Raw genomic sequence first — 26,337 nt, 5'->3', positions numbered from 1 at the left:
GATGGAGTGTTGTCTGAGCCTGTGGGATGCCATAGTGACAAACGGACAGGCAGACATCCTGAAACGAAAGAAGGATGAGAAATCCACAGGAGTTGCCACCGACAAGGGCAAAGTTGACACAGCAGCAAGCTGACGTGCACTAACCCTTGCAGAGATCTTACTCTCTGTATGTTTATTCTTAGTCAAAATCTGTGTTCCATGCCCGCTTCAACCAGCAGATCTAGTGTATAGCACAGTGTTGAGGGCATCAGCACTCTGAATGAAGGCCTGGTCATATAGTCAACAGCACCAGAATCAGCCTCCTCCTTCTCCTTTCCCATTCCTGTCGTGGCATCGCAGGTAATGGGACCCAAAAATCAGAACTCAGACAGCCAGGTAAAAATGGTCAAAAAAACAGGGATTTATTCCCACACCAGAGGTGTCAAGCAAATAACAAAAACAGGTTTACAAAAAGGAACAAAAGATGCCAGAGAAAAAGTCTGGGCTGAGCAGGTCTGGACAACTGCAAAAAAAATGGTACAACCAAAAGCAAGGCCAAAGTAACAACATGAAAGGTCTGGAAGATAAACAGAATTACTACAAGAGGAACCAAAACATGGGCTCTCTCTAAGTCAACGGACAATTTGACACTGGTAGAGGTAACAGCTGCACTTAAGTAGTGGCAGATCCAATTTACAAAATGAGGTGCAGCTGTGCAGTTGAACGAGAGCTGCCACTCCCACAACATTTCCCTTTGGTCAGATGTGCATAGGTGAGGAAATATGTGGCATTTGACCTCTTTTCCCCACACTGAACTTCCTCTCGCAGTTGTTTTGTGTGCAGCACCAGTTCAGTCAAATCATATGAAAGAAAGTGACTGGAACTGAGCATCATCCTCCACAGGATTTTGTGAAAATCAAATTGGCACCCCACTTTCAAGCATGGGCCATTTGAGAACAAGTTTAAACACATTAGCCTGTGCAGACAACACTGTCAGAAACAAGCCAATGCATTAAAAACTATGAACTTGACCTTACATGAATGCGACCTGTTCAAATGAGATTTCCCTTCCTACTAAGACTTGTGATGTCTCCTCAAGGACCAGAGACTTCACTTGATTAGCTATGTCGTTCGGCTAAATAGAAATTGTTTTATTTTTTTCCTTGTTCTGATTTCAAATAAAAGAATGAATGAAGGACTAGGAAGAAGGATAAGCTTATTTAATCCTAGCCCTCCTCCACTATCTAGTCAATAATAATCATCAGTCGACTTCATATTTACACCTTATTTACAAATCGTTACACATATATTATTACATAAAAGACATCCCATCAAAGTCCTTCTTCCTCCCTTCTCCTCGTGAAAACCATATTTTTATAGCTCTTATTGAAATGAGTCATGCTTGGACATTGCTTGAGCTCCAATCTGTTCCACAGCTTTGCTCCACATATAGAAATACAGAAGGTTTTTGACGTAATACGGACACAATGATTCCTAAATTACATTCATTCATCGCTATTAAATACAATTTTGGAATATTGCCAAATCTCAATTACTGCTGAGCTGTAACATTAAAAAAAACAACCCAATATGAATATATGCTGAAACGCAGAATTATGACATGGATTAGTCACAAATAAATACCTGGTATTAAGATCAGTACTGCTGCTGATACTGAAATGCTGTTTTAATTTGTCTCTTCCTTTCTTGCGACTTCATTTGGACTCATTTCATTACACTTCACTTGCAGCAAGAAGCCAATTATATTGTCTTTATTGTCTCTTTCATTAGCAGTTGTATTACTTTAGGTATTAAAGTTTTTTTGGGGGGTGGCACCCATTAGACACACAAACTCAGAGCTTTACATTTAGTTCAGGGTGAAGATGAAATATCCTGGGCTCCAATTACACCATTGAGCCATCCACTTGATTTATTGCCTGTATTTTATTACTTTCACCCTCAGATTCTTTCTGTCATTGTTGGGGTTTTTCCCTCCGTGTATCTTTGAAATCTCACCTTTTACAGTTTGACATCATGAGCCTATTAGCCCACTTGTTATTGCTCCCCGTTTCATTCGAGGGCAGTGGAATTGTTCTCGCTCGCCCTCGTTATCAACTCGTTTCTCTCATAGTCTGTGTCATTTTTCTCCCGGCCTCAGCTAACGTAACCGGCAGGCCACTGTAGCTAAACCTGTAATGATAATGGTCAAGGGAACGGCTGTTATCAGGAGCTGTAAGTTAGACGGATGGCCTTTCCTCCTGACAGGGCTAATAACTCAATGAGCTTATGAAAACATGGGGAGTCTCCCATCAACCCTCGCACACATGGGAGCACACACATTACACAGACTAAAACACCTTGATCTGAAGGCCTTCAAGCTCAAAGAGTGATATTCTCAGTGTGCATCCCCACTAGTTCTCTATTGGTCCCCAAGCTCCCATTGCTGTGATATGAACACCAGGCTATGCCAAAGCTGTTTAGCGGTGTGATGAAGAAGCAGTGATCTGTTCCATGACGGATGGCGGTCAAGAGTCTTTCTTTTTTGGATTTCGAAAGCCATACCACATACTTTTCCACTATTTGAAACTCTCCTTTGATCGCTCCGTCGTTCTCCTCACAGCTCATTAATAGCCCTGGTCTCTCTGCATTTTCTTAGCTCTTCTCTCCGCCTACGCTTGGCCTGGTTTTTATGTTTTCTGCAATTGCATTGCTTTCATTAAAACACCCTTGTACAATCATCCAATTTGATGGCACCACTGCTCCTTCATCCACCACTCACCACATCACAGTTTCTCTAAGCCTACCTATGAAGTCGTTGCTCATTCCCAAGTCATAGTCCCACACCGTAATCTCCAGGGTTTTCTTCGCCAGCTGGTCCAGGGTTACTTCATACGAGAACTCCTGTGCAGGTGTCACAAATGGATTTGTATGATTTATTAAAAGGATTCATTTGCACAGAAGTTGAAAGAAACAGAATGTCTGATTTTGCCCAGAAGACACCCAATGACATGTGAAATCTGAATGAAAAGATGCACAACTCTGCACAGCAGGAAATCATTTGGAGTGCAGTAGAGACACTAAAGACATTTCTAGGTGCACTGTGGTTATTTGTGGAACAAGAGACATATTTACCTCATTGAACTCAGGGTTGAGAGTTTTTTTCTTCACTGTGGTCTTGTACTTGGATTTTTTACCCATGTCTGGCTGCAAGATGCTGAGAAAGAGAGAAAAACAGAGCAACATTTACAGTGGATTTAAAATCTCTTGGACCTTGCACAGTCTTCAAGTTTTGTCCAACCTCAGGACATCAAACAGCTGAACTTTATAGATAGATTTTTGTAAACAGAGATCTTACTGCTTTGAAATGTAACTACAGCCAGCAGCAATTTGGTTTAGATTGGGAAATAGCTCATGCTATGCTTTTTCTTTGGTTCTTCTTTGGTGGACTGAAATAAAATGTCCCTCAGTAAAGTGTTAACCTGTGGTAAAGGCCCAACAGTCTCTTTAACTTAAAAAAAAAAAACCTTATCTGGTTTAGAACCAAAACCTTGTGGCTACTTCCTTGGCCCACTTGTCTTTCTGTAATTCAAACAAACCAAATGATGGACATGGTTTCCGTGTTTAGATTTTTTTTTTTTACTTAACTTTTTTACTTAACTTTTCCAAAATGTCAAACTATTTCTCTGGTTTAAGTCAAGCTGTAGCCCATAAACATACTTCTGTAAATTAAACAATTTTTAATCAGGGACAACTGTGAAAGCAATGTTTGTTAAATCAAGATCCTAAATTACATTTCACATTTTAAACAGTCAGGACATTTATTATTTCTGAGATCCAAGTCAGTGTTTGATTATATTATATTCTGCCCTAATGTGTGAGTAACCTTTGTTGAATGGCAACAAACAAAGGGAAATATAAAGTCGAAGATCTTTTTGTGACAATTGTGACCCAGAAATGTTTTCAACAAAGGTGAGGACAGAGAGCAAGTAAAAAAATAAAAAAGAGAGGGAGACAGTAATAGATCATAATCAAGCCAGTTTTGGAGGAGTATACTCTCAAGTGAAGATCCAACAGAAGGATCGCTTGAGGGCAACAGGAGTCATCATCAGAATCAAGTCAAAATGTTAAGGTGCTGAGATATCTCACTCCTCCAGCCTGCGCCCGATAGTGACGAATCCTGGCCTGACAACTGATGCATGAGATGGGCTTGGGGGTGTGACTGCAGAGCTGCAATCAGAGCAAGTGAAGGATGGAGGGATGAAGGTGGAAAAGGAACAGGAGGAGGAGGAGGAGGAGGAGGACTGTCATGTTTTTTATGATATAAAAAGGTCTTCAACAGTTTGTGACTCGGGCCACTTATGATTTAATTACATTATAGCTAACAGGTTAAAAACAAAAAGAAAACTCACACCGTTATAGGCATAAGTCTGGCTCTGAATCATTGAGAGCTGCAGTAGTGATTGGGGCAGGAGAGATAAACATTGATGGCAGGAGAAGCATGATAAATGTAGTGGGTTCACAGTAGATAATAACTGTATATCTACATTAAAAAACATATTTGTGTGGCAACTTTTTCAGGGAGTTGTAACACGCTGACATATCACAATAAGGGTTTTTATTATGTGCATATTGTAACTACCTTCGGACATAGGACAATATTTATATTCAGGTGGCGTCATGTTTTTGGACATCAGAGGAGTCTAAATCAAATAACTTATTTTGTTCTCCACTGGCTCCTGAGAGAAAAACTGGGTTTTAGCCGCAGGTTGGATATGTGGGTCTTTGGTTTGTCAGAGCTTATTTTTGCTTGCTACAAAAAAAACTGTGCATTCTGTCGACTGTGAAACCAAAACAATGACTGAAATGTGCTAAAGTACTTTGCAGAGTTAAGTACAGTCTCAAAGTTTACTCCGTTTGTCTCTTCATGGGAAAAGAGAAAGGTCTCTTCTTGATCAGAAGTATTTGGAAGAGTAAAGTGAAAGCCTGGGGGACATCTTAGTCTATGCTGTGCCAAAATCATATTTCACATCCAGCTCCATGGCAGGTCAGCCACTGGAATACAACCCCCCTCCCCCCCAATAAAAACACAGTTTGACAGCTACATTCATAACAGCGATACATGAATAAAACTACAGTCCACAGAGCAGCATGTACACCGTGCTGACAATACAATGAGAATAATCATTCACAACAGAGGAGGCTGGTCCTTAGAGATATGAGAGGATTATCCCCTCTGTTTTTTTGTGAGCTGTTCCGTAAAAAAGTTAATTGTTCACTGTTGAATTCAGTAAAAATAACCGTGTAGTTCTGCGTTGAATTCCTCAGCTATTTTAGCTCCAGCTTTCACTGAGTGATAAGGCTGACGGAGACTGGCAGCTATTGTTTGCCATTAATCATGATGGAGTTGCTCGTGTTCATGAGACTTTTATTTTCCCCACATAGGGGCAACAAGAGCACGCAAACAACTCACAACAGAAACATATGCATGATGAAAGCATTGCGGCCTTAAATGTCCTCTTACCACTTCAGTTGTGTTCTCCTCCTATTTCCCTTCTGTGCTTTGTGTGTGGTCTTTGTTTATCTGACTGGGGGAGGCATTCACATTCCTGTTTATTGCCCACTCATCTGCACACCTGAGGTCTATTTGCCCATCAACTCTAAAATTGTACTCCAGTACTTAAACACAGAACTATCCAATCAGACTTATTCAGTCACCCACTGTGTTAATAGCACTACAGTATGACATACTGTGGTGGCTGCTTTCAGCATGCCCGCTCTCAGCCTCTGCCTTGCTTATACGTTGTTTATATTCCCACCCGTCTTTCCTGCCTCATTGTGCAAGCCTTCGCTGGGATTTATATGCCCATTTGCTCTGCACTTTTGGATTTGGTCTGGGAACAGAAGAGTTTCAATTCAATTCAATTTTATTTGTCCACAGCAGTTTGAACACATGCCTGCTCTGGTCTCTGGAGTCAGTCCGCCGGTGAAACCAGCTCTATTTCATTCATCAGTGAACAAGTCTTAAAACAAACGTGTGTGGCCTTGTCCTGCAGTAGAGTCCAGAAATCCAAAAAGTCCCAACTTGTATTCCACTAATTATGCTGCGTTTACATATTAGGCCTTGCTACAATAACTGACTTATTTTCATTCTTGATTCCATTCTATTTGTTTTCTTTATTTTAAATGATAAATCATGATACACTATCTACTAATTACTGTAATTACGCGACGGTTTGTGCTATCAGAAAACTCTAACACTAACTTTAACTGTTTCCGGAAGCTGGCGAATCAGAGTCTTAGTCACCAGAGAGGAAAGATTTGGAAAAACATTTTGGACATTGAGACAAAGACTCAAACAAATGTTATTTTAAGTATGTTTTATACTGTTCAAATCTCAAATTTAACACGCAAAACCACGTGTTCATGTACAACTGTGTTTGCTTGTACCTTTAGTTTTTCTTCATTTTAAATTGTTAAACAGTATTTTAACATACAGTAAATAAAAAATAACTGCCAGATATTGAAAGCTATTCTCGAAAAATAGGCAAAAGCACATAGTTACAGGACATTTTCTGGCCCTTTTATGGTTAAAAAAAGGAAAAAAGTCCAGATGGCGGCTTAGGTGTTAAAGGTTTAAATACGTTAGAGTAAAAGACATATTGACTGAATCAGCCGTGTACATACAAGCCAATATGAGGCTTTATCAGCAAATATGTAAATGAGCTTCCAAAATTTCAAAATACTCTTGAATGTGCAACATGACAGCTGGAGACAACACAACGCTGGAAAACAGCAACAACAGCAGTTACACTCTAAATTCTCCACCGTATCCTTCAAAAAGCGCATGTCATCACCTTTTATTTGTCTTTGCCCAAAATACTCCTGTGGTTCGTCATGTGACAGTTTGACAAATCATTACCTGGGTGGGTTATACAATTTTTGGGACCTAAAATCATCCTGACAGCAATGTGACACGGACAAACACAGAGAAGAACAAACGCATGCTCCTTGTAAATGAGAACAGCAGACAAGAAAAACAGTTTCCAAGCCAAAAATGTTATGACACAAATGTGCAACATAAAAAAAACAAGTGACTGAGAAGACGTGTGACGTGGAAATAACAGGGAGCTAAATATATGCATGCTGCAGAGGGGACTTATGATTTTCACCTCACACAAGTGTTCAGAAGAACAGAGAGATTACTAAACAATGCAGCGTGCTTGGTCAGCAGGAAAACACCAGGCACGTCGTGTAAAATGTGCAGGGCAGAGAAACATTAGTCCGTATGGACGATGTAAACTCATTTAATCTTTAAAATGCCTATCTGACCTTTTATATGAAAGACAAATGGGTCCTGAGATAATTCAGACCTTGTGTAAATGGAACGGCTTGAAAAAGCTGAATGAAAATGAGAAAGAGAAACAGAGCCATTGGAAAAGCCTTCTGGACAAAACACACACAGACTCACACACAACGCTCTCAACTGGCATCAAGATAAGCTCATTCCTCAAGAGGCTTGCTGCTGTTATTTCAGCATGCCATCACTTAATGGACAGTAACATTTGAAAACTTAATGAGCAGATTAATCCCTGCTCAGTATACTCTGTACTCTGTGCTTCACATATGCCAGCGATTCATCCACTCTTCTGCTCTTTCAAGTTACCTTCACTAAGAGCAGTAATTATGGCAGCTCTGCTAATTCTTGGCAGACCTTCCAGTGTAGAGATCTACGCAGGCACTTTGTGATGGAGAACAATGAAGAAAACAGAAGGAAGAGCTGGCAGTGAGGCAAAGGAAAAAGACCGTTCTAAAATGCTAGAATTAAGGATCAGATCAGAGCGGCTGTTTAACCAATTCTTGTAAATTGAAGTGTTGGGAAAAGAGAAACAGTAAGAGACCATTCCCTGTGCAGACGTCATGTTTTCCAGCGTTGTCAAATATGCCTGTGCATCATGATCGGCCAATAAAACACAAGGTGTCCTTTTAAAAACAAATCAATAAAAAAATTCCATCATTTCCCGCATGACGTGTGCTTTCACTTCTTGTGTTTTTTTTTTATTCTTCCCACAGCAGTTCAGAAAACCTTCAAAAGAGCCAATACTGTGCCTCCAAAAAAGTCTCTTTGATCGACCCAAAGCATAATCATTTGCAAATAGATTAGTACCGTAAGAAGGGAAAAAAAGCTGTGTTTCTTCCAATTCAATCTGGGTTTAGGAGTTGTGTAAAAACACAGCACATACAGAATCTAAGCAGAGAAGGGTGTTATGGGTAAATGTAGGGGGCAGAGAACGGCGCTGCATTCACTCAAATCTCAATGAGTCATGCAGCGTTTGTGCCAAACAAAGTGATTCCAGGTGGTGGATGAACACAGGCAAAATAATATAAATATCTGTGGAGATAAACAATAACTAAAACGTCTAAGAAAACCATAAACCTTCACTGATAAGCCATGGCTACAAGAATGTTACAGCTTTGAACCAATGTTAAGCGTTACAAAGCCATGAACTCACATTATCTTTGTCAAAAATGAAAAGGGTCCAGAAATCCTAATCCAGAACCAGCTGTTACTTCAGTTGTATTCATACCATTCACCACAACTGCCCATAAAGATAATAAAAATATCTTATGGAAGAAATTTCAGTAGCTCGGTGCTTCTTCAAGCTTGTGGCCTCCCACTGGTGGAGGTGGTGTGGGTTACAAGATTTGTTGTCTTCAGTGCAGCGAGCAGATCTGAGATTGGGCATTGTGGGGTTTATCAGTCAGTGTTTATACCTCACAGACAGGCTGACTTTTTCACACTGCTGCATTCGAAGTATCGCTCTCACTGATCAGCACATAATAAAAGGCGTCCACATCCACCACCATCCTCCTATTGGCACCGCATGCAAATGGCCTGTCAGACACCTTCCTTGTCTCTTGGAGACTGAAACAGAATCCTTCGACTTCAGCTCTCACAGGTGTTCAGAGATGTTGCTCAGTGTACAGTATGTGTGCTTCTCACATAAGGTTTGTGAGGTGTCAGAGCCGAGCATCTGGCTTTGCCCCCTGAAGCCTGTCACTTTGTTAAAGGGAAACAGTCCGAAAATATTTAAAGTAAGCAGAGAAAAAAAACCTCCACCAAGGGAGCTCAGTTTCCCCTGGTGTCACATTTCCTTATCTTGTAAGCTTAACAAGTGATTTAAAAATAATCCTGAATCTGGATCCATGTTTGGATCACCGCCATCATCCAAAATATCTTCCTTCAGTTGTAATCTTCATCCACAAAAAAAAAAAAGGCATCTGAATCCATGCTTTACTTTTGCCAGATGGTGGATCTAATTAAGGGTGATGGTGAAACAGCTCCAGAAACAGTAAAGAAAAAAAGTACTGCATTTTTCAACAATTTCCTGTATTATGTTAATAGCGGTTGCTCTAATAATTAAATAATAATGAAAAGACAGAACCATGCATTCTTCCTTCCACAGAAGATGTCACTTTGAGCTCACATCTATCTATGTTTTCTCTTTTTTTCTAGCTGCCTTTAGGGCACGTCAGTCAGCTTTATTATAGTTTAATTACAGGCTTTTCAGCAAATGCTCTAAAAACAATGCTCAACTGTAAATGGCCTCTAGTGGCTGTGGTTATTTTGTTGGTTGAACAATTGGACAATTATCTGATGGTTACATTGGGAAAAGGTGGATGAAACGCTTGATCATTCTATAATGGTTATGCTATAGTTGCAGGTTTATTGCTAGGAATGCTTGATAATGAATAAATACATAATAACAATGTTTACCTCCACATTATAGTTAGGCACTGTACTATAAAATCACTTTCGGAACTGGGATAAAAAAAAAACTGGCAATGAACATACACTTGTGATGCAGAATAGTAAGAGTATAGTCGAATCATTTGTAAAATACCAGGTTTGTTCGTCAATATCTGCTGCGACTTACATTTTGACGAAGGGGTCCGAATAGCCGTTGGAGTCCATGGCAGCCAGATGGGCACAGCGTATAATACCAACCAGCAGACAGCCTTTCTCTGTGTTGTAGCACAGTGACACCAGGATGCGGCCACGCTGAGGACACAAAAAGCAGCAGTTTAAGATACGGCACTTGTTTTCATCCTGACATTTCACTCTTCAATGACTGGACACAGCACGGCCCATCACCCTCCCCACAGCACTTTCCACTCAAAAAGCCATACCATACAGACTAGATCCAAGTGTAATATTCACAATAACTGTGTTTCCAGTGAGTGGGATGTGGTTTGCATATAGGCCAGGGGAGAATTCAAATGAAAGTTTATAATTAAAGGTCTTATCTAAGGTCTGACTAAATGACACTGCTACCTTTTAATAACCAGGTTGAACCATAAACTGTGTCTAATCAGAGGCCAAAAGCCATTAGCCTCGGTCTATAAAATCTGGACCGGAAATTAGATAACAGCCACCAAAGGAGAAAAACAACAAACCACCAGCACTGGTGTCATTTACACACCGTTGGTGTACTGTGTTCATGTGAGAAATAGATGATTGATTAGGAAATTACACTAAGAGTTGATAATAATATTACCTCCTCCTCTGCCACAAGTGCTCCCGGTTCCACCGTCTGATTGTTAGTTTCTTTATTCTGACATGAGATGGACAGATTAAGAGGGAGAGGGAGACAGATAGACAGAGAAAGAGAGAGCAAGAGAGAGACATAGTGGTTATAGCCTCCAGAGCCTTTTTAGTACCTATGTAAATACACACACACACATACAATTGACATACCTGTGCAATTCTCTCCAAACCCATATTGTAGCGTTTGCTCTCACCCTCTCTCAGTTTCTTCAGCGCCACTCTGACCTCTCCGATGAATTCATTTCGTCCGAGCCTGTCCATGTCACATACACACAACCTTCACACACAAACAACACACACACGTAACCACAGGGAAACAGAAAAGACGCAGGTGAGTCACTTGAAAGTTACAGATGAAACCTGTCACTGCCAAGAAGTCCTCGCCAAATACTGTACATCGCAAGTGCACCCGAGCAATCGGTCAGTTGCTCCATTTGCAGCACAAGATGAGCTCGTAGTCACTACACACAGCTCTGTGAACAATGAGAATTTGTACCACTGCTTGTGTGTGTTTCCAGAGATTTTCAATCTCTTCCTCCTCAGCTGTTACTCCATCAGATGCTAATTTGTCATAATTGAACCACGTAAGAGAAAACAGATTGTCAGAAGCAGGTAATCAGTCTTCCCTCTGCATTTCTGTGAGCTGAAGGCACAAACTGATTGCATGTCATTTTTATGTAGGTAGAAGAAATTGTGGCCTGTATATTTAAAGTGTCTTTTGCACAGCCCATGGCCCATAGGAAATTAAATGGGCTGGTCACCGGTCACTACAGGTCAAGGGCTGGCATACCCAATCCCCATTGCTCCACGGGCACAGATAAGTGCTGCCCACTGCTCCTCATTGTGTGTGTTCACCTGTGTGTAAAAAAGGACGTGTTAAATGCAGATATCAAATTGACTATCAATAATTGTGTGTGCAAAAATAACAAATTCTAATTCAAATTTGTCAAAGCAAGTGTGCTTTAGAGGCAGACGATCCACTGTGGTGACCCCCAAAGAGAGCAACTGAAAGAAGTTTGGAGATACTGTATATGATTGCAGAGAGAGGGAGTGAGAGAGAGAGTGTGAGAGAGAGTGAGAGTTGATTGGAGGAGACTTTAATGGGCATGTTGATGAAGGGAACGGAGGTGATGAGGAACTAGTGCGTAGGTATGGGGTTATGGAGAGAAATGAGGAAGGACAGATGGGCGTGGATTTTGCAATAAGGATGGAACTGGCTATGGTAAATACATATTTTAAGACCATGAAGTTAAGAGGGAAGGAATTGAAGCTCAGTTAAGGAAAGAAGACAAGATCAGTCAGCAGCAGTATGGGTTCATGCCAAGAAAGAGTACCACAGATGCAAATTTTGCTTTGAGAGTGCTGATGGAGAACTATAAAAAAGGCCAGAAGGAGTTGCAGTTTATGATCAGGTGCCAAGAGAGGAACTGTGGAATTGTATAAGGAAGTCCGAGTGGAGATGGTTGACTGAAGGATAGCAGCAAACATGAAAGGGAAGGTCTACAACATGGTAGTGAGACCGGTTATGATGTTTGGCTTGGAGGCAGTGGCACTGACTAAAGAATGGAAGCGGAGCTGGAGGTGGCAGAGCTTAAGATGCTGAGATTTTGGTTTCGAAATTAGCATATTCCAGGGACAGCTCAAATTCATGGATATTGTGATGGAGGACATGAGATCCAGTGCATCAATACCTACACCCTGCTGGTAATCAGATACCCTGATGGCATAACTATCTTGCCAAAGGAGGAGATTGAAGCCACTGCCATCATGACAAGAAAGCTCCTCACCATGCATGGAGGGTTTCGCACTAAGTCCAGCAATCTGAGGTTGTACAGTTTGTTGAGTGGAAGCAAGGAGGCCGAGGATTTAGAGAGTGTCAAAGACCCTATCCAGGATGAAACAACTAACATCCAAGAATACATCTGTGAGCTGGCCCCCAGTGATTGCCTGCTAAGTAAATGCCTTAGGCAGCTGAAACTCAGCAGAGAGGAGGAATCAGAGGGGCAAAAAGGAAGGACAAGCCCCTACTTGACATGTCGCACCAACAAGAAGAAATAGTTGATATTGGAAAAATGTACCAATGGATGGAGCAGGCTGGAGTGAAACACAGCACAAAGGCACTAATCATGGCTGCACAGGAACAGGCCCTAAGCATGAGGATGGTGTATATCACACCTGGCAAGACCCCAGGTATAGGCTGTGAAAAGATCCCCTGAGACAGTGCAGCACATCACAACAGGGTGTAAGATGCTGGCTGGGAAGTCCTACATGGAACGCCACACCCAATTGGCTGGAATACTGTACAACATCTGCACTGAGTATGGACCGGAGGTCCCAGGATCAAGATGGAATAGAAGACAGAAGATGAAAGATGGTGGACAACAGAGGTAAGAGCACCGTGGTGATAGATGTGGCAATCCAAGTGACAGTAACATCAAGAAGAAGAAGCAACACAAGATGTTTCACAAATTCCAAGGGCTGAAAGAAGAGCTAGAGAAGAAGTTGGGAGTAAAGGCACTGCCTCAGGGGTGACAAGACCACTAGGGGCTGTAACCCCCACACTGGGAGTGTGGCTTCAACAGATTCCAGTAACAACATCTGAGACCTCTGTCTAGGAGAGCGCGGTCCTAGAAACAACTAAGATACTGCACAGAACCCTTAGGCTCCCAAAGCCCAGAGGGACCCAAGCCCAAGTGGGCAATTGGGGGAATGTATATATATACATATATATATATATGTATATATACTATATATACACACATCTACTGAATATTACATTGGCCGTAGAATTTAGATAAAGATGTATGACAAGTCTCCACTTCCTCCCACTGAAGGAAATTAAGTGAAAAACATGTCAGCTCTATCTGTCTGTTAGTTATGATTACAGCCCCATGGAAATGTCACACCCCAATCTCTGCTCTCACTTTATCTTGCTATGGGCATGTTTTATGCAAATGAAGGCCATAATATCACAGCAGTGTGAAAGTATTGGCTGGACAACAAACAGAGCATTTTAGGTACATTAGAAGCAGTGCTTTCCTTTATAAATGACTTTGGACTTTTTAGTGACACAAAAGAACACACACCAGAAGAAGACTGCAAAAAAAACTGTACAAGCACAATGTGTCTCCTTTACAGAAACAACTGAATCAATATCTTACTCTCTGTTGTTGCAGTCTTGTAGCATGAATTCTTTCACTTATTCAAGCCAATGGTGATGTCTGATGGAGCATGAATATTTAATCAGCCACAGTAGAGACTTCACCAGCCCATCACCTGCTACAATATTCCCAAATGGATTGTTCCTGCTTCTGATTTCTTCTCCTCTCCTCACTCTATTCTCAGCCTCTCATTCTCTTTCTTTTTACACACACACACACACACACACACACACACACATATTTTTGCATGACTATTCTTCTTAGGATTGACTTCCATTTATTTTAAGAGCCAAAACAACTGAACAAAGCATTATCCCTAACCGTACACATCATCAGCCAATGCCTAACCAACCCCAACCTTAACCTGACCACAATTCAAATCTTAGCCCTAACCTTAATCAGAAATGAGGTTCTTCCTCCTATGGACCAGATTTTGGTCTTCATGAGTCCTGCCGGTCCTGTCAAGGTCAGTGTTTATGGTCCAAAGGAGGCAACACCCTCCCTTCTTCTCGTTCTCTTACTGTCCCTCTGACATTTGGACATTTTACATGCTTTAGTCATGACTGATGAGTCTCTCTGGCAACAGCCTAAGAACAACTCTGACTCATGACCACAGCTGTCAAATGATTGATGTGCCTTTACTCTCTCATACGTGTAGTGTGGCTGCGATACGATAAAGGTTGTGTTGAAATATGACACCGCCATGTTCAACCCAAATGTTTTGACTTCCTCTGTACAAATGTTCCTCACACCTTCAATTTCCCGCGCCTGAAAATTTCTCTGAAATACCAACAGATGCTTGTGGAATCTGTTCAACGTGTGGTGCCAAATTCAGTGTGGTGTGTGTGCATTTTGACTTACAGTTTTACATGTGCAGGGTGTTTTAGCATGTCTGCAGGGCGTCTGTACTTGTGAAAGCTTTGCAATTCTTGTCAATCGAGAAAGCAGCTCTGAGGCTGTATCAATGATTGTATATAAAGATGATCGACATGACATGACATGGGGTGGTCATTTTACTTAAAACTTTGGTTAAACTTATGAATGGGGTGAGATTTATAAGTTAATACCAGCTGATAACTGGACAAATGAAAAATGTAACCACATGGCACAAGAGGAAAAAATGATAGTTCCACCAAAACAAGATTCCACGATTCATCTACGGTGGATCATCAATATTTAAAAAAACATGATGGACAGACCATTTCCAAGAATTCCAAGAATCACTCTTACCACAGCATCTAACACTCAACGATATATTTGTTCTTCGTGATCAGCACCTGACTGAATGTCACCTGAGGTGCCAACCTCAGCCTTACCCTTCATCCAATACCAAATCAACAATTTGTACTGCTGTCTCCGTGAACAACAGAGTATATTACAAAGCCTGACAGAGGGATGTAGAGAATCTCACAAGAAACTGAGAGGAGAGAGCAAAGAACCTTGCACTGACATCACGCGGGTAGTGTTTTAACATGCACATAAGCATGCATACTAAATCTGGATGTCTTGACACCCCACCTCTCACCACAACACCTCCACATGCTCCATCTCTCCAAGTCATCAATCATTCCAGTGATGAAAGCCACAGTATAGATCATATGATTCTCACGAGGTATCTATCCATGTACATATCCCACCGCAGTTCTGCGTGTGTATTCATAAGCAGATAAAAGGGGTGTGTCGTGAGAGTGAATGGAATGATTGGAGCACTATGTTATCGCTGTCTGTGCTTTCTAATTTATAATTTGCCCAAAGGCAGAGGGCAGACTGCAGCGTGATGAAGTGATAAATTTGGACTTGATCTCAAAATCTTGTCAATGTCACTGCAATGAAAACATCTTCAATCAAGAGACAAGCTTTTGCTGTAGGTCAGTGAAAAGTGTCTTGTTGGTAAATATTTGGATTTTATGAAGCACTTATCTGATTATAATGACCATTTAAAGTCCTTTACACTATAGTTTTGACCTTCACCCATTCACATCCACATTGTGCATCTGAAGTCACAAGCCACTTTAAGTATGTGTATGTGTGCTCTCTGCTGCTGCTGCTACTTCAAGGTTAAATGTGTGAATTCAGAAATGTCATCTGCATACGCTGAGTGTAACAGGTGGTTATTTGAGTTACTGTTGCCTTTCTATCCCCTAAAACCACACGGCCATTCTTCTCTGACCTCTCCCAGCCAGCATGTCCATGTTGGCAAATACCTTATGGGAGAAAGACAGAGTACTTTCTGTGTGAAGACAGTGAGACGGGTGGTGTCAGGGGTGATGTGTGACAGAAGGATAAGAAGCAAAAGGGAAAGGGATGGTCTACAAGACAGTAGTGAGACCTGCTACGGTGTATGGCTTGGACAGTGGAGCAACACTGACACAGTCTAAAAGACAAGAGGCGGAGCTGCATGTGGCAGAACTGAAGATGCTGAGATAAAGTAAGAGGGGCAAGGTTGTCAAAGATGGAGCTGCCGGGTGGGAGGAAAAGAGGGAGACCACAGAGAAGGTTCGTGGATGTTGTGGAGGAGGACATGAGGACAGCTGTTGTAACAGAAGAGGACGCAAGGGAGAGGACAAGATGGAGGCAGATGATCTACTGTCGTGACCCCTTAAGGGTGAAGCAAAAAGAGGAGGAAGAAGATTTGAGCCCCCTTAAAAAAGCCTTGCTGCACCGTTTAAGGGATTAGCCAATGTGATGTCAACCATGAAGTCTGGATTGAGGGCATAAGTTATTAGTTTACCCAGACAGAACCTCTAGTGGCCTGTAGAGCTTTACTCTGCACACTGAGGAAAATAATTGTTGGGGATGAAGAATAAGTATAAAATTGCAATGACAACTATTTTTCTCTTAAAGCCATTTCATCGCCACCCTGCACTTAGTTGTCCCATTTTGCAAATGCATTTAACCTCAGCATAATGGCTTTATATAATCATTTAATAGCAACTATGTGAATGAATGGAAAATAAATGCACAAACCCTCTTTGCACATTACACGTCTTTTTACATTTGCACTTTAAGACGAAGACCAGTGCAATAGAATGGACTTGACACCAAATACAATTTTAATGACTCACTAGTCTTTGTCTGCATTCTTACTAATCACCATCTCTGATGTGGGCTGAGCTGCCAGACATTAAGAACACATTCTTAACTGTATTGAATGAAATCCCCGCCTATTTATTTTCACATGAATTCAAATATATCGGACTAGTTGTGTTATGGCCCAGTTTGACTAACTTTGTGTCTGCCCTCTGTGCTGTCTCTCTGAGACTGAGTCTGGGCAGATGTGAGTCTGGATCCTCAGCAGTTCACAGCACATGATGATCAGTGCAGCATCCCCTTCTCTGCTCCCTGCTGCGACCGGCAGAACAGGATACAGCAGAGCACAACCCCAGCGAGTAAACATCTCTCCGGGGATCCTTCTTGGTTTCTCTATTCTCCAGCTGTTCGCTGTTCTCTGTGGTGTAATGAGAACAAAGTCAGTCTATTGGCTGAGGAATCGTGTTGAACAGGTTTGAACGCCTTCACTTCCTCGCTGTCAAACAGCGTCTCACTCACTCGAGCTCATTTGTTGTCTCCCATAGTTCTTACTGTCCTCATTCTTTCATTTTTTTTGGGTTCCCCTTTGAGTAAACTCCCTATCACTTGACTTTTTTCTCAGCTTAGTGAATTTCCTCATTCATGACTGTGTCTATCTCTTTACTCTCTCAGAGCAATCCCCCTTTATTTTCGCCTCATGCTGTCTCTCTTTCAAATGAGACATGAACTCTCTCTAGTGTGTCATCTCCCTGAGTCTTAGCCTCCCGAGCTTCCTCTTCTACAACCCCTCAGCTGTCACTTGACATCATTCATGCTTTAGCTCCTGCTCTTTGTTGGTCTTGGCAGCCACCTCTCTCACCCTCTCTCCCACAGCATCCCTGCTGGTTTATGTCTGTGGGCTGTGTCCTTGAACAGAGGTCAGTTAGGTTTCCTGTATTTTGAAGTGTATCATCTCAAGCAGCTTTTTGTGTGTACGTCTGGGTGTGAGTTTGGGGAGGGGAGATTTATATCTAAACGTATGTGTTGAAACGCTCCAGCACGTGCCCTATTTGCATATGGTATGTGAGTGTGTGTTCTCTACGTACAGAGGAAGGATGCATGTTCCTCCCTGCCACTGATTGCCCTTGACATACACACAAGAGAATAAAGCACACACACACATGACTGCACACACGTTGCGTTGTGCAAAAGAGAAGTGTGTTCGTACGTGTGCGAGTGCATGTCATCTGTGAGTGCACCCTTATGCATGCATCTGGGTTCCTGTTTCCTCAGAATAAACAATGCCATCCAACCCTACTATGAATCCACTGTGCAAACTGTCGCTGGCTGTACACATGTTCACAAACAAAGCACACACTGACATCATTTCTGAATCGACTTCATTGACTTACACATCAGTGCATCAGACTTATTTTTGGGCCAAAACTGTAATGCTTGACCTCAATCACTCCATATGGAGAGTACAGCAGGGAGGAGGGGGGTGGCGACTCCTGGGCCAACACCTGAGCAGTTACTACAGTAACAGCAAGTGGAACAGTTGGCTGGTGTCACCTGGATCCTATAATGAATCACCTAAAAGCCAACTGGGAAGCAAAGGCATTGGCTGGATGTCCACTGGAGGATTGGAAGCATGAAGCTTCCTCCACATAATAAAGTGGTCACTGGGCTGTCTGAGGAATAAAGCTAATTGCCGGCCACAATGAAATACACCTACCTGAGCGTTTTGGTTGTCATGTCAGCTGCTGTGATGCCATGGTACATCAGCGTTTCATTCCACACTGGGTTCAATGTATTCTTCAGGGTTTTTGTCCGAAGCTTGTTTGCCTGGGAAGGAAAAAGTGAAGACACATTAATGGAAAAGACAAACAAAAAAAAGAAGAGTGAAGGATGCTTAAAGGTTGAGGGAGCAAATGATTTCAGATCAGAATGAGAGCATATAAGGTAGAAAAACTGGGGGTATTGTGAGATCAAGGAAGGAGATAAATGTGGGGAGACATCATTTATTACTGTCCCACAGGAAATCTCAAACATCTGCTGCCTACTTTGTAGAGGAGAGTGAGAGGACATAGGGCTTCCCTCACCTCACCTGTCCATCTGTCTCCTCCCCACCATTATAGTGCTGCCAGACTTCATAAACAAGCGTCTTAAACACAACACAGCAGACAATTAAACTGCACAACACATTCAGCATGGAAAATTAAAGCTCTCTGGGAGATTAAATTCACATGAGCACCTAATAACTCCAACACCCATAAATAAAGTTTTGAACCACTTTCCGCCTCATTTCCCTCGATTGCTTTGAGGATGTGTTCATCTTGTTTATTTATTTTTATTCTTATACGTTTATTTTAATGTTCACAAATCCCTCTAAAAATGTATTTGGTATGCAAGTTGTGCTGATGCAAACCTCTGCTTTATCCTCATTTGGATAATAACACTTTGTGGGGCCACAGCCAGAATTAATTTGTTCACATAAACGGCTATTAATAGCAGAAAGTATTTAGTGAAGACATGTAGGTGGGTCATATGTTATGCTTTATTCATTCACTCATTCATTATCTACTGCTTTATCCTCCACATGAGGGTCCCGGGTCAGCTGGAGCCAACCCCAGCTGACACAGGGCTAAAGGCGGGGTGACACCCTGGACAGGTCGCCAGTCCATCACAGGGACACACATCTATGGTCAATTTATAGTGTCCAGTTAACCTCTGCATGTTTTTAGGACCTGGAGTACCAGGAGAAAACCCACACACTCACAGGGAGAACATGCAAACGTCCTTGTTTGGATCAGGTCACCAATCTTGGTATTTTTAATGCTTTAATTGATTAATTGAGTGAACTTAAATTAATGCAAATTTACAACATTAATATGAATTTAACTTCACATCAATTTCCAATGTTGAGTTTTACTCACAATATAAGATCTAGTGAAATTGATATTGCAGAGCTTCACTGTCACACAGAGAAAAACAAACATCAGTGAGCTGCAGTTGTGCACAGACTGACGTCATCCCTCTTGATAATGAGCACGGACACTGTAGCTTATTTTCAGTCAACCACTCACACAGTGCGCTGTCCTGGAGCCATAATCCTTCACTCGAAGTGTGTTAATACACATCTGAAAATAGTCCCAATAAAGGCAATATTATTCCTGAAGTTTCTCCTTCTGAAAAATACAGTGACCAGCTGTTTTAACTGGCTGTGACCCACTTTTAAGGATTTAGAATTGGCTCGGATCTGAGAGTCGCAGGCAAGCTGAAGAAGTCAGACAGTTATTGAAAGGCGGACATATATCTTAAAGTTCAATTATAAATTGGGTAATATTACTGCAACACTGTATATGATGTGAATATCTAGCTAGTAAATGCAATGTGCAGCATATTCTCTTACATATTCAGGTAAATCATCTCATCCCATCCCCTCTCTCTTTCTGCCACAGTCAGCCGCTTGCTACATCGCCTCAGGGTCAGATGCTGAATGCCGTCTGTTTTTGTCATTGTGTTTGTTCCATTGTTCTGCTTGGGCTGTATCCCCTCTGCCTCTTTTTCGCTCCCATCACGTCCCCTTTCTTATTCTCTATTTTCTGCTGGAAACTTTTAGCTCATCGATAAGCCTCAGCCCTCCAGAGCTCATTCACCTGAGGGGATGAGTGTCTTTGACTCGTGTCATTTGTCTGATTCATTGACGTGCAGGAGGAACCGTGCACATCAGGCAGAGTCACGACTCGTCATGGTGTTGCACAGACACACATGCCGGCAAAACTCAGGAGGACTATGGCGCAAATAATCATCACACCTCGTTCGGTCGACTGGGTTTGTTGTCTGAGAAGATGTATCTCCACAAGACCCATCTACAAACATTTAAATCTCCAGTTCCCTCTGTCTGCCCCCTGACACTCTCTGCTTTCATCTTCCTTCTACACCAGTCCAGCACTTTTGCATCTGTTCCTAAATGTTTTATCTCTTGCCCTCCATCTGCCCGTCCCTCTCCCCTTCCTTTTCCTTCCATTTGCCTGGATGGATCGTTTTATGTATTTTCATATTCTTCCTCTTCCTCAGTCCCGTCTTCCCAGAGCTGTAAGTGCAGGGTCTGGCAGTGAGTGAATTTTCCAAGCATCTCGATTAAGACAGACGAAGACACCAGTGACCACGACAGACGCTCCAGCATCTAACGTGTTTATGCGTGTTAGCGTGTGAGAGAGAGAGAGAGAGAGAGGCAGTGATGCAGAAGGAGGGATGAAGGAAGCGTCTCTGTGTGACTGTGACTCAAGCCGTAACATCTATAAACACAAGGTCATGCGACGCATGCTTGCTGTGTGATTGGGGACAGTGTGTGTGGGACAGACGTGCACCTTTGCCCGCGGTACTTTGACGGCACGCAGGAAACTGAAACCGTATGTGTTCTGGATTATTCATTGCAACACTCACAAACTGAATCTGAATGTGCATAAGTGTAGGTGTGGGAGTGCGTGTCATCCGTCATCATCACCTCATGTGCACATCTCCCACTTTTCAAGTGACGTGGCTCCCGTCTGGTGGATATTCAACAAGCGGCAGCACATGGAACTTACCTACTCATTGATGCTTTCTTTGCACCACCCTCCACTCACCCACCACCGTCAACACCACTACCAACTCCACTCTCTGCCCGTCATTGCTTGCCTGTTGACGTGAGCCGTGTAACAATCCTCCCTGTTTCCATGGCAACCACCTGCTGCTCTCCTCCCCTCATCTCCCCCCCCTTCTTCTCCACTCCCTCCCTCTGTCCCCCTTCCTTCCCTCTCAGTTGTCTCTGCATACTGTTGGTATTTCAAGGTCAAAGAGGGTCACAGCCAGATAGTGAGATAGAGACAGAGATAGGTGGAGAAAGTGGGGGGGAAAAGACCAGGAACAGTGGCAAAGAAGACAGACAGAGGAAGGATGGAGGACATAAATCCCCCAGACATTGTTATTGTTAGCACCTTAGACCTCAGACAGTAGCCTCATTCAACCTCTCCTTGCTCAGTGTCCTTCCTGCACTTATCATAACCTCATTTCATGTCAACCTTGGGCCAAAATGGCTGCCAACAGGTTGCATTTTGTTGTGTGTGTGTGTTTGTGTGTGGATGGATGTTGTGGTGAACTTTATCTCCACTGCCTCTTGCGCTAAGAACAAGACAAGAGCGGTGCAGCAGACCAGAACTTGTGCTCGATAAAGCAAAGCAGTGGTCGAGCCACAATGAGCAGTAACCAAACAAAACACTCCCTGCTCAGCGGCTCGAAACGACACCCTAAATGAGTCCACGACCATGTCACCTTTCTTGCAAGAGCATCATGACCTTTTCACAGAGTCTGATCAACAAAAAATGGACAGTGGACATTATTATTACCGAAAAGTAAATCACCGTTCATTGTTTTATAGACAAATGGAGTGTAGCATGTTTCTTATGTCTATGAATATGATTTTTTTTTTAACCACCAGTTTCTGTCAGATGTTGGACTTAGTGAGTGAGTGTGCGTGTCTGGGACAGCCCAGTGTTGTTGCTTTTTTACTTTAATTGATAGTGAGGTAAGGTTGGAGCAGTGACCTTGCTAGCCCCGGGGAGAAGATGAAGTTTGACGTATGGATCTGCCAGTCCGTTGGAGTCCATGGCTTTCAGTCCCTGTGGACACAAGCAGATGCACATGCATGAATCCAAACACACACACACACACACACACACACAGAGTGAAGAGTTAGTGACATCATCATGCCCTCAAAACTCTTGACACAACTGACAGGGTCAGCAAAAGACAGAGACTACTATGACAGACCTCCTCTACTCTATCTATCTATCTCCAAAGTGCTTCTGGGTGTTTCTTTCCATGCCACTTTGTTTTTCTGTCCTCCTCAACTCCCTTGTGTTGTCCTCACGGGAACCATTCAGTAACACTTATATAATTAACATAATATAACATTCACCAATATGTAGTACAAGGTTTGTGTCCTTGGATGATGGCCACGTTAAATGTGTCTGCCACATCAGTGGAGATTCACTATCCACCATTTCACAGAGCCATGAGATGATTTGCTATGAAGTGACAAGCTGTGGCGAACACGCTTCTCAGAAACAGGCTGAGAGAAAGAAGTGCGATGCCTCCAATGCAAACATTAAAGCGTTACAGCAGGACGGTTTTCACTGGGACTTCAATGGAGATTATGCAACCACACAGACAGACTGACAGACAAACAGACAGACAAAGAAGTGTTTTGATGAAGGATATTTAGAAATCATGAGTACCTTTGCTTTGTGAATAGTACAATGAAGACAGTTGTTCTCCTGATCAAAGAGCAGGCTGAACTCCAGCGTTCCCAGGTAGGCTGAAAACAGCACAAACCACAGCAATTACTGCCAGTGAAGGGACGACACACACACACACACACACACACATCTGAGTCATATTTGTAGCAGATGGCCACTTAAAAAACATGACACTCCTAATTTGTATTGATCTGTTTTGTTTGATTGCAGTTTGGGAACGAGCAGAAACTAGCATGCTGAGTCCTACTATTGTAACATTGTCTAATAAATCATCGGAGGTCCTTGTGACAAACACTTTGGATGTAGTTTTTGCCCATCTCTGCACACTCTGGACTTTCCACTCCAAAGTTTCAGATTTTTCTGTCATGTCTCGTTTACAATATTCATCGCGTTGAACAATTTCCCCGCCACGAAACTTAGTTTAGCCCACACTGAACTCACTGTCATCATCATCAGAGTCCAGCATCTCCTCCCTGTCTTCGTCGTTGTCCCCCCTTCTCTCCCCGTCCTTGTATCCCACACTTGTCTCCCCATTGAAAGTCTCCTCTTTCAGGATCTTCTTCTCCCTCGGAGGTGGTGGTGTGCACGGGTAATCATGGAAACGGGGGAAGAAGTCGGAGATCTGTGGGATGGGGAGGATGGGACCCGGGCACACGTTGATGGCAAAGTGCTCCTGCATAGAGATCTTGACTGGTGAGGGAGGGGGCAGAGGGTTGGAGTGGGGCATTGCCGAGGGGGAGGAAGCAGATGAGGAAGGGGAGGACGAGGAGGTAGGGGGGAGGGCTAGGTGAGAGGTGGAGGGCGGCGGTGGAGGTTTGGAGACGCTCATGTGGGCTGTCAAAAGGGACTGAGCATGAGAGGGGAATCACGAAGAGAGAAAGGAAAGAATGAGGTGAGAAAATAATAGCTCAGATCAGCGGCGAGGGGACAAACAAGAGGCTCAAAACTAGTAAAGTAAAACAAAACAAACAAACACAGCCCATTCCAATTTCTGTGAGTTTGTACAGCAGCAGCATGGGACCCTGGTAATCTAGACAAGTCAACAATGGCAATAAGTTAAAACACACACACATCTGAAACATCCAACACCAAAAACATGTCTCAGCTTCCATCCGGCAATCGTGCTAGAAAATTCTATTTTGACTGTTCGGTCATCGGATCAGTCAAAATAGAATTTTCTAGCACGATTGCCACTTCAAACACCAATTACATGCCAAGAATCCTATTCATATATAGTGCTGTAAAGTATGAAACAAGTGACGTCACTTGTGTTTATATGCACTTATCTCCAACCCTTCCTTTATCTCCCTCCTTCTCTCCTCTCCTCCTGCCTCGCTCTCCATCTGCAAATCCCCTAAGAAATATTTACATAATACTTTTCAAAGGATTTTCTCTGTGTTTAGCATATTTGTCACTAAATGACGCGTAATAACTGTTACCAGACTCCAACGTCGCCGAGCCAAATGCAATAGTTTCCCCTCTCAGCCACTGAGAGACATTGGAGACGCAGTTCCTCTCGCACTCTGCTCCGTTGTTGGTCCACATCAAACGCACTTCATCTTGGTGGTGCTCAATATGTGCACGATGATAATAAAGCACCAGGTAATATGAATAAAAGTAGGTCGCCGGGAACAAGAACGAGCGCTTTCTCAATATGATTCGACTTTAACACTGTTGCAAATGCGCAGATTATTTATTAATGCTGCTTGTTGTTCAACTAAACTATATTTCATTATGTCCATTATGTTGCTGCTCATTATTGTCATCTTGTGACTTTGTTCTTTTCTGCCTGGGCAGTTTGTTTAGTAAATGTTGCCATGATTTATGAGGCTGTTATTTTTCTTTTTTTCTTTCAGCTTTCAACTGATTCATCTGTTTTTTATGCAAATCATATTTGGAGCTTGGTCATTAGTCTTGTGTTGCTTTAGGAAAAAAAAGAAAAGAACATGTTGACTCTTGGCATACCAAGAGAAAACATTATTACTCAATGATCAATAGTATATTGACTCATTTATTTTTAAGAGGATTGATTAGATGACTTGGATGATATCTTTAAATTACTTTGATTGACAGAAAAGATTTACAATCAAAGTAAGATATTTTCTGCCACTTGCTAACATTGTCATTTTGAATAAGTTGTGCTGTTTGATATGTTTATCTCTCATATTTGTGTGTGGCCATATGTAATCAATATGGCAAGATAACCATTAAATGTTGCCAGTCTGCCGTTTGTGGTCGACTTATATGTGGAAGCCACAGGAGAATCAGCAGCTTATCAAAATTTAATACACTGATATTATTTCTTTGTAAAGGCAAAAACTAAATATACCACAACCCATTACATCCATGTTGGTGTATCATACCTCTAGTGCATCATAAAATATTGACTTTCTCCTTTTTTTTTATACACAAGAACACACATGCTCATATAATCTTTCATATCGGTGCAATTCAGACAATCCACATACAGGACAAGACTTTACATGGAAGCACACATGCTTGCCTCCTCATCATATGAAGTTACAGCACTGAAACAATCTCTCCCTCTCAATACGGACACTCGTTCCGTCTCTAATTTCCACACTGTTATGTAACAGAATCCAAATTCCGTGCTTTGCTTCCCATGGACAAATCATCATTTGCAGCGTGTTGCCTGTAAAGTCACCATTCGCTCACACCTCTGTTACATGCAGAGATACGCACATGCGAGTTCACATGCACTCAAACACATGTGTGCATGTACTCTACACACACACACACACACACACTCACAAACACACTGGCAAATGCACAAATACAGCCATCCACAAGTACATACCCAGGGACAGTCTTCATCTCTGCCAGCACTCCATCTTGTCTGCTCTCACGTTTCTCTGTCTCTCACACACTGGGAAGCATGCAGACCAGCTTTGACTCAATACCCTCCTCACTCTGTCTCTCTCTCTCTGTACTCTCTCTCGCTCTCTCTGTATGTGTGTGTCTCTCTCTGACTCTCTTTCTGTACTCTCTCTCTCTCTCTCTGGCTCGCCTCTCCTCTATCCCTCCTTCTTTTTCTTCCTTGTTAGTTATGACGTGTCTGGTTAAAGTCATTCACTTTCTCAGCGGCAGCAGAAATGTGTGTGTGTGTGTGTGTGTGAGTGAGAGAGAGAGATTTAGAAAGACGGATGAGAAGACAAACTGGCATCACACAGACATTAAATCATCCCACTACTACTACGACTACTACCAATGCACTGCTACTATGACCAATATCAGCTGTGTGTGTTTGGATGTGTGAGAA

At 42.4% G+C, this 26,337-nt stretch overlaps 1 protein-coding gene across 1 annotated transcript in view; it reads right to left on the bottom strand.

Moving 5' to 3' along the window:
• The window catches only part of doc2d (double C2-like domains, delta), a 31,663-nt gene extending 5,633 nt beyond the window's left edge, over positions 1-26,030 (bottom strand). Inside the window, exons 1-10 of the mRNA XM_044028605.1 lie at positions 25,876-26,030; positions 23,499-23,904; positions 23,037-23,116; positions 22,344-22,418; positions 18,491-18,600; positions 10,736-10,862; positions 10,536-10,592; positions 9,915-10,039; positions 3,112-3,193; positions 2,784-2,880 (exon numbers count right to left, since the gene is read on the bottom strand). Of these exons, the coding sequence (XP_043884540.1) occupies positions 2,784-2,880; positions 3,112-3,193; positions 9,915-10,039; positions 10,536-10,592; positions 10,736-10,862; positions 18,491-18,600; positions 22,344-22,418; positions 23,037-23,116; positions 23,499-23,886 (1,141 nt within the window). The 5' untranslated portion in view covers positions 23,887-23,904; positions 25,876-26,030. The remainder of the gene's footprint in view (positions 1-2,783; positions 2,881-3,111; positions 3,194-9,914; positions 10,040-10,535; positions 10,593-10,735; positions 10,863-18,490; positions 18,601-22,343; positions 22,419-23,036; positions 23,117-23,498; positions 23,905-25,875) is intronic.
• Positions 26,031-26,337: the final 307 nt, after the last annotated feature.

Source organism: Solea senegalensis, linkage group LG6 (genome assembly GCF_019176455.1).
Source record: "Solea senegalensis isolate Sse05_10M linkage group LG6, IFAPA_SoseM_1, whole genome shotgun sequence".
NCBI lineage: Eukaryota > Metazoa > Chordata > Actinopteri > Pleuronectiformes > Soleidae > Solea > Solea senegalensis.
The sequence above is the reverse complement of the archived record's forward strand: the minus strand, read 5'-3'. Positions and strand labels throughout refer to the sequence as shown.